General features: G+C 36.1%; 1 protein-coding gene across 2 annotated transcripts in view; it reads right to left on the bottom strand.

Annotated features, from left to right (window-relative positions):
* The window catches only part of LOC117167690, a 377025-nt gene that overhangs the window by 17818 nt on the left and 349539 nt on the right, over positions 1-9668 (bottom strand). For both annotated transcript variants that reach the window (XM_033353991.1, XM_033353192.1), the window contains 5 exons: positions 5740-5840; positions 5131-5262; positions 4654-4827; positions 3791-4137; positions 2086-2673 (listed from right to left, as the gene is read on the bottom strand). In XM_033353991.1, the coding sequence (XP_033209882.1) occupies positions 2086-2673; positions 3791-4137; positions 4654-4827; positions 5131-5262; positions 5740-5840 (1342 nt within the window). The remainder of the gene's footprint in view (positions 1-2085; positions 2674-3790; positions 4138-4653; positions 4828-5130; positions 5263-5739; positions 5841-9668) is intronic.

Raw genomic sequence — 9668 nt, 5'->3', positions numbered from 1 at the left:
CGCTTATTATGCGCATTAATCTCATGTCAATTGCGTTAATTTTACTCTTATCTTTTTCTTGATAAGTCCATGTCTCGCTACCGTATAGTACAGTCGGTACAATTAAAGTCTCCCAAATAAGATACATAGAAAATTACAATATCTCACGTAACACATTTGAATATCCGCTGTTGAAAATCCTCCCATGGAAACCAAAATGGGAATCCACATATCCATCTCGAGATGGGATAGGAATCTATATAGATACAGGCTATAAGAGAACACTTTTCCCTAAAATTGTTCCACATTGTATTTCGTAGTTTAAGCTAGATTTAGTAGCATCAGAAAGAGCTTTTAAAAGTATTCACGCTACAAACTTACAGTAGAGGTTCGACAAGTCTGGATTTATGCGCATACGATCGCATGCGCATGAATAATAAACTCTGCTGGAAGGGGCTATCGCTAAGTCTCGAATTCCTGAAATTTTCCGCCCCTACAGCCCCTAAACAAGAAACTTACCGGACTCCTTAACTGTATTTGTAGTACTCCTGGAGCATTTTTTATTACTGCAGTTTTCATATTCCTTCATCCCTTAAAGGGCACACTGGGTACTAACACCCAGCGACTTATTTGCGCTTTAACAAAACGTACCAAATTCAAGAAAGTAGAACATATGGCGCCAGATTAACAAATGACATAAAAATATATTTTTCTATGTCATTTTCACATAATTTTGATTTTTATCATTTTTATACGCAGTTTAAGATCCATAAAATCGTTTAATCACGCAAAGAACGGTGTTTCACTTTTCATTTAATTGAAGCTTTTATGTTTTATAATAAATACCTTCTTTGGAACGAACACTATAAGACTAATTTTATTTTTGAAGCGCCATATCTCGGAAGTATTCAAGTAAATTTTCAAGTAAAAATATCAAAAACTTAAAAAGTTATGAATTTTAGAGTGAAAGAAATCATTTTTTAATTTTTTTCCAAAAAGGATTTTTTTAACTACGTCAAATTTCAAAAACTGTTATGAAACCTTTTTCTCCTTGACCTACATAGATTAAACATGATTAATTTATTTTTTCTAACGCTCGAACGAAATAAATTACCATAAATTACCGATACATTACCATAAATTACCGAAAATTTTGGAAACTTTAGATATCTGAAAATGTCGGTAATTTGCCAATTTTTCATAAATTTCTGAATTTTTTTTTAAATTTAGCCGATTTTACATAAATTTTAGGATATTTTTGAAATTTAGCAAATTACCCATAAATTTTTGAAATTTCTTCCAAAAAACTTCGTATACATTAAATTTATATAAATTTTCGGTAATTTACAAATTTACCAAAAAAAAACCGGAATTTTTAAGCAATTTTGGTAATTTTATCATAAACTTCCAAAAATTACCATGAATTTTCAAAAAATTGGTTTTTATTGTTTCTAAAATCGAAAATTTCCCGCATTTGTTATAAAAAATATCGTGTGTTACAAGAGCTAAAAGTAGGCAGTTGAAACTCTTGCCCGGAAACGACTCTTCGAGTCGTTTCTGGCTCGTCTTCGGCTCGTTTACAGCTCGCCTCCAACTCGCCTACGTCTCGCCTACAACTCCCCTTCGACTCGTCTCTGCCTCGTACAGCTGACTTCACACTCGTGTGGAACTGCCTACTTTCCGCACTTGTAGCACAATATACTATTCTTGTAAAAAACTATCAAATACCGTCGGCACAGCACACATTTGAATACCCTTGGGTTCCTAACACCCAGTATGATCTTTATGTAATTTTACGGAAGTGTGCCCTTTAAGGTTTAACTAAGGCTTATTATTCAATAAAATACGGCAATTTAATCAAATATTTAACAGTGGGCTTTGAAATGTTCACAAATGCCATATGCAGTAATGCGAATAGAAGAAAATGTGATTCGACGGAATTACGTCACCAAAGATTGTAGAGCGGGCAAGATTATATCAATAGCACGGGTACAGTGGTTGGTGTTCAATAAATAGACCCATGATGGTTGGAGCTATGCTACTTTTAGTAATGACAATTCATCAGGTTCCGAAATCAGTACAAGTCGCTAAATTTTGTAAGCTTACCTCATCCTGATATAAGGCTGAATTGGTGGGAAAGTTTGTTGCCTCGTGAGTTGCTTCTGCTGCGTTTTCTGGTTATCAGGCTGCAAAACTGAGCTGAGCCTAGATGCTTCTGTGCTATTTGTAATACTGGCGATACTAGGTTCGGGCAGAAGATTCTCGGCACTGACAGGCCTCTCAGCGGCACTTTCTGAGGACCCCAGAAGACTGCTCTTGGAGGAAAATAATGAGAGAGAACTTCGCCCATGACGAGTTTGATCACTGAGTTTTAGAAGAGGATTCTTAGGCTTTTTGTGTTCGATCGGCAGGCTCTCTCTTCTTGCACTTGCTCGGGCTAGGATAGGTACTGGCTTTGTGACGCTTAGAGGTACTGAGTGTCGCCTTCTTCCACGATGAGCTTCCGGTCTCATGGGCAAACTTGGCCGGCGAGCGACGGAAGAAAGCTGAGAGAAAAGCACAAGCTCGATGCTGCCTGAGTCATCATCGGGAGGAAGTTCTTCTCCAGAACTTAAAACCTTCTCGTCTTCGTCCAGATCAGATACTTCCGTCTTAGTCTCCTGGGCTATCTCTTGTTGAATCATAGCCTCCCATCTGGAATTTTGGGAGAATTTAGCAAGCAGCAAGAAGAGATTATTTCTTCATTCAATTTCAATCTGCGTTGGCTTAAATTGACGAAAATGAACAAAACTTGAATTCTTAACCAAGAAGTAAATTTACATCTTTAGGGTTTAGTTGAACATTGTCTAAGAAATATTTTTTTATATTCTGAAGACAGAATATAAAACTAAAGTAATTGTTTTTAAGATTAACAGACAGTAAATTTTGCATCTACATAAAAGCATGCGGCATATAAAATTTTACCTGTTGGCCTTTGATGATTGAATTTATTGAATTTAATTTATTATTAATTAATGTATTTTAGTATAAAAAGAATCGACCTAAAGTTTGTATAATACTGGTCTTCTTAAACAGAAGTGAAGTTTTCAAGTTTTAGATTAGATATAATAGATTTCTCTCAAATGTTCTTCACTTCTTGAATATTTTACAATATTATAAAATTTGTGATATTTTTTTACTCTTGCAGAATATTCTGGAATGTTTTGAAATCCTATAGAACATTCTGGAATCACACTATCGTTACTCCGCATGTGGACACCACACATTTTTCAATGTTATTGCACTAATTTTAAAGTTAAATTTCCGTAGAATCGCAGTAACTTAACAGCAAAATTGTGAAAATTTTTCCTTGAATGGTGCGAGAAAATAAAGATAGATGAAGATGAAACCAAAAATTTGTATAAATATAAATACTTTTTTCTACAATTCACGACATAAATTGTATAATTTTAATAACGATAAAATTTGCTATGATTCTTTCTAAATTCGTTTTTAAAATGAGCCAAAGAAGATTGAAAAATGTTTCTAATCTCATAATTGATTTAAAATTGAAGAAAACTTTATAATTTGCTCTATTTTTGTAACATTCTACAAAATTCATGAAGAATCTGTAATTTTGCGATTTTTTATCTAATTATTCTAGAATTGTATAGGATATTCTGAAATATTTTGGTATTTTCTGGAATTTTTTTGTATTTATAAATTTTTCTGTAAATTCTGAAAGGTTCTTTACTTTTATATGTAATTCTGGAATGTTCCAGATCACTCCTTAATGTTCTTTAATTGTTAAAAAAGAATCCATTTTGCTTACCTCTTTTGGTTGCTTCGAAGATATTTCATCAAGCAAATGCTAAGCCCAGCACCAAGAAATCGGTGCCATTCCTCATAAAGAGGAGCAACGACAAATTTGAAGAAGCCAGCCTGAATTTTGGGAATACTTGTGTTTTGACGATCACATAATGGTGTCACTGGCAGATTCAACTGTCGCTCATAATCGCCTTGACGGAAAAACTCTTCGCAAACTTTGTACGACCACTTCCTGGAGATGTCCCATGGCCTGCAGGGATTCGATATGTCAGCACACTTCAGGGAGATTTGTAAAATGAAGTGACGATCCTCGGCATGTTTCATGTCCAGAAGGTCTTCGTCGAGGTACTTCTGAAAATTGAATATTAAGAAAAATTTAATTCTATTTCAATTCTGCTTTTGAAACTAATTGTAAGAATATATAATCATAGTCATGCAAAGAGAAACCGACGAACGTAGCTGGGTGGTGATTCTCGATTCGTCAAGATCTCGAACGTTAAGCACGGACGGGCGCGGTTACCACTCGGAAGTGTACCGTTTGTAATTCTCGGTTAGTCATGTTTTCATAGCATTTATAGTAACTACTGTCGAGAAGGGAGGTTTGACGTCGAGGATGGATGTGGACACTAATAGATACTATCGAATGTCTACATACAAACTCGTATGTCGGCAAGTGTCTGCACTTAGAAAAGGTTTTCTGCAGTTTTCCGTTCCCTTGGCCAAATGCTCCGGCGAATGCGAGCGCTTCTAATAAAAATCCAGCTGCAGACGGTGGGGTCTTTCAGAGGGTATGAAACGGGTTCACATGAAGTAAAAAATCTAATCTAATCTAATCTAATCTAGTCATGCAAAGAGATATTGAATTACTTTGAAACGAGTCAAAAATTCCTGCTGCCTGGTTATGTCGGTCGCAAGAATTAGGGAACTGATGTGTTGTTGAAGTTCCGGCCTAATTTCGTCCGGCAGTTGTTCCAAGACCCCACTTTCCAAAAGGCAGCCCATAGCTGACCTCCAGTGGTGATTTTCCAAGACTGAAGTATTCTAAAATGGCGATTATGCAAATGGAATGTTCAAAAATTGTATTGAATAAACCTGAAGATTTTTGGAAGAATTCCGATTATTTGGAAGGACTGTTATCAGCCATAATAGAAATTTCTGTGAATAAGTTTCCTTAATGGATATATGAGTGAAAGAAGAGAAAACTGATTGAATAATTAAATAAATAATGAGGTAAATAAATGAATTATTCAAAATTTTATTATTATTTACATATAAATTATATAATTAATAATTAATTTCTGTCATGACGTTTAGTATATTCAAAATGTAAGTAAATTAAAATACCTCATAGAGAGCAGCCAAATGGTTACTGGTAGCGACCAAAAAGGGTTGATTGACTCCTGGATGATCGAGGTCGTGAGTCACGGCACCGATTAGAGAAGCCATTATTTCCAAGTTACTCAAATGAGCCTTAATCTGTAACAGAAAATCAATTTATTTGATTTAATCAGATTTTTCGCTTTTATTTCCAAACTCAATTCTTGAGTTAACCATTTAAATTAAAAAGAAAGATTAACTTCTAGCCTGAAAATATTTAAAAAGTTGCACATTATCACAAATTGTAGACAAATTTCAAAGATTCTCAAATTTCTTAAAAATTAAAACTCTTATCTCTCATGATTGAAAAATTGTTGGAAAATTAAGATGAATGCTAGAAAGTTGTAACATTTAATAATTGCAAGAATACTGTGTTATAGAAACTATATTTACTTAATTAATTTCTTTGCAAATGTATTTATTCATTTATTAAATCTACATTTGAAAAAATGAGAAATCATAATTGCAGCAATAATATGAGAAAAAAACTGCTTTAAAAATTGTATTTTTTCTCAGGAAATTTTTCGTGCATTTTTTTAAGGAAATTCAATCAATAAATTAATAGTTTGAACTTACTTTCTCTTCCTGCAGGAAGCAGTGCATCGCTTGCGTCACATCAGTAGCGTGTATGCTGTTATGGTATGGATTTGTACTGTGATAACCCTCCTCTATCAGACCTGAAACCATAATAGGAGAGGGTTGAAGACAAAGTCCAGAAAAAATACACATTAAATTTAATATTTAATTTATTTGTTAACTTAAAAAGCAATTTATAAAGTAAAATTTTTAGACTTCACAATCTTACAATATCAGAGAGGCTATTAAAATCTAAGAAGAAAAATCCCGGTTATTTTGCGGGTTTTCCGATTAGGAACAATTCTTTCCCGATCAATGAAATGTAAAGGTTTCGACTTTAAAAGTGAAAACACTTGTTAAATATTACAAAATAAATTGCACATTTATATATTGCAAGATTTTCGATCAAATAATAAGCTGAGACCCTTTGAGGTTGAATTATTATTTTAATTTAAATCACTTTTATTTTATTTCGATTGAGACTTCCAATTATAAATATTTCACTTGTGATCTTTTTAAATTTTAAACCATAAAATTTCGAACGTTTCAATTCGGAATTTTCCAATTCTGAAAACCTAATATTCAATTTTTACCTTTAAAATTTCACATGATCTAATTGAGAAGTAGTTATTTAAATTTTGTTTTTATTAATCATTTCTCAGAAATGTCAATCCGATTTTATTCCTAGAGTGATCATCTAGGAAAAGTTTCCTATGGAATTTTTTTCTGTTACAGGGATCTTTTTAAAATATTACTGACGCTTCCTAAAGAGGGAAATCTTTAAGCATGGCGAATCGGCCCCCGCCCGTATCAGACTGAAATTCATGTCAAATGTTCATCATGAGATAGCAAAAAACTACGAAGAATTTTAATCTTCAAACTGATTTTTTTCACTGGGATCGGGTGCAGTTTCTCAAATTAGCACCCGCTCCGGGCAAAATCCTGCAGTTGTCCAAGATTTTAAGATTAGCACCCGCCGGCAGCGGGTGCTAATCTGAAAAACTGCACCCGATTCCAGTGAAATCGCGGTAAAATTTCAGTCATAACCACGTCTCACGACCGTGAGATAGGTGGTTACAGTCTGTGACGAAATCAATGCGACGATCCAGCAAAAGTCTCATGCATTGGGAGGACACGGAGCGACCTAAGGACGCCCGCCTTCTGCATCTTTCCCGCAAGTGTTTTAGCCTATTGTTGACATCCAGGGATGCTTTTCAGACTATTAACCAGTAAAAGCTTGGCACCTCCAAGAGCGCCAATAATAAGGACGATTAGTTTAACAGAATATTTCGGGTACAATCGTCGCAACTCCCTTAATAGGTCTCTATACCTCACTTTCTTCTCATTCTCCTTGGCTATGATGTCTTTGACAGCTGGTGCCAAAAAATCGATAACGAACATGGTTCGCTTCTCGAAGTCAAGGAGAAATATGTTAGGCCTCGAGTGTGCAATAGAAACAATTGTTGAGAATATAAAGTTCCAGTATATGCAGCACTTCTCATTTTCGATAATTGAATCTATTTCCCTATGAGCATTTAGAGGAGCGATATTAAAGTTAATGCCGTAAGAGTGACAGAGATGGTAATAAAGTACTCTTAGTGTACACGATTTTTTTCCAGATGAGATAGTAAATCTGGCTTTCCAAAGCGGCATCAATCTCTCTATGCACCTCACGATTTTCTGATGAACCTTTAAGCTTTCCAAAAGACAGATGTTAAGTTGATGGGAGATCGAATCGAAAGCTTTCTGGTAATCCATCCAGGCCATCGATAGGTTACGCTGGTAGGATGCTGCATCTTTGTAGACAAGTGATTAGCCTGTAATTCTTCGAGTCAGCTAAGTTGCCCATTGTCGGTTGGAGTACTGTGCGCCCTTCCACCAACCACTCCGGAATTGGCTGTTTCGACTTTTAAATACGAGGTGAAAATACGGGCCAAATACTGATGGGTTAAAGGAAACTTCTTCTACCAGAAGGTCTTGATACCACCTGGTACGGGAGCGGAATAGTTCTTCATACCTCTTAATACTTTTTTCACCTCCTCGGTAGTGATGGGTGGGCATTCTTCCTCAGGTATCATGAGGGCATCACACAGCTCCTTGAAGCTATTTATGTTCTCTGAGTCTTTGTCCAGTCTATGCTGCACTTCGTAGACTTCTTTCCAAAATACGTCGTCCTCCTCTAGTTTGGGCGAGTGGCCGACAGTAACTGGAGGGCCTTAGAATAATCAAGATGGGTCAGAGAGAAACTGCTGTTTTTTTTCTGACCCACCCCTCTCTCTCTCTCTCCGCACTAGACTTCTCTTCGCGTCATGTAGTATCCGTATTCTCTCAACAATATGCTGCCTGGTGGTCAGCAGCTTTGACTTGCTATGTGTGTGATAACGGATTCGGAGTTCGCGCACGAACTTTCAAACCTTGGTGATAAAATTCCTCCCAGATATTATGTAGTCAATGACACACTGAATGTGGGACATGTTCTGTCTTGCCCAGCCTATCTTTATGACGAGTTGATGCATTCGTCTTTTGGTCTTATGACCAACCGTTGGTCAGTCAGACGTTTCAGTCAGATCTTTAGGCTTGAGAAACCTGGGTGTTGATATTTCTCTGGGTCGTAAAGCATCGCTCTTCCTCTATGGGATGCCTGCCCGCGGTTGGTCTTACTGTCACGTCTCTTTCCATGTTGCCAGCTTCTTTTGGCTGTGTTAGAGTAGGCGCTCCGCTTACATTGCCCCTTTTTTTGGAGTAGTAAGGAATGATTTCGCAGACGTTTATGGGAAAAGTGCGATAGCTCTGGGTGTTTCTCGCACCGCAGAGCATGCAGTCGTGCCATGTAACTCTCTCATTCAGGGGCCATACTCGTATCGTAGCACTCCAGCAAGTCTTGATGGTGTCGCTACATCGGGAGCTCTGAGTGTTCTGTTTCTTTGAACCGAACTTACTACAACTATGTTTGTAGAGCCGCGTATGCAATGATAAGGCTGCGTTCTCTGAGAGGTCGCCTGGTATCCCAGAGTCACCGTTCTAGACACCTCACCCAGGTGCCATTCCGTTTTCGGCACGGTTTTCACACCTCCGCTTGGGGGTTAATTCCTTAGGGATCACCCTTGACAATTGTCTAATTTTTAAATAATTTTAACATAATCTTTTCAATGCATGACAATTTATATTTTAAAACCGCTGTCCATATTGTTCTCAGTTTCTGAGCGCTTTATTCACACATGTAAAATTTTTATTTCAGCTTTGTAAATAAAAACAGTGACATTTTTGGAAAAATGACAAAAGCTATGAAAAACATGAATGGACGAAAGTTGCTCTTATAAAAAGAGTGAAAACTCATACAAATTTGTTATGAATAATTTTCGGATAGGGCGCGTAGTTTTTGGTTTCTTCGTAAAAACTAACATTCTAAATAAAAATTTAAAATTTTTGAAAAATGCCACAAGAGCGGAAATAAAAATTTTACATGTGTGAATAAAGCGGTCAGAAAATCAGAACAATGTGGACAGCGGTTAGAAAATAAGAACAATATGAACAGTGGTTTTTCAAATATAAATGGTCATGCATTAAAAAGATGATGTGAAAATTATTTAAAGATTGAGGGCTTACCTGTACTAAAAGTAGGTGGAGTCATTATCAGAATTCGGTGTTTCTTTTTAACTTTAATATTTCCCCAAATCCTGGATTTGAACCTAGAATCTCGCGAAGTGATATTTACCGAACACAAAGGTGTGAAAGTCTGCAATTCAAGGATGATTTTACATGTGTTAGAAATATAAAATGTAATAATTTTGCCCGTTTATATACCAGGTGTATACATATGAAACCGGTATTGCCATTTAGCGGCCAGTAGGCACACTTGTAGGCACTGTCGTAACTTACCATTTGTGCTAATTGGCGTATTGTCATCTGTCAACAATATCCAATACCAA

Source organism: Belonocnema kinseyi, chromosome 1 (assembly GCF_010883055.1).
Source record: "Belonocnema kinseyi isolate 2016_QV_RU_SX_M_011 chromosome 1, B_treatae_v1, whole genome shotgun sequence".
NCBI lineage: Eukaryota > Metazoa > Arthropoda > Insecta > Hymenoptera > Cynipidae > Belonocnema > Belonocnema kinseyi.
This window is presented reverse-complemented; position numbering and strand designations above follow the sequence as displayed.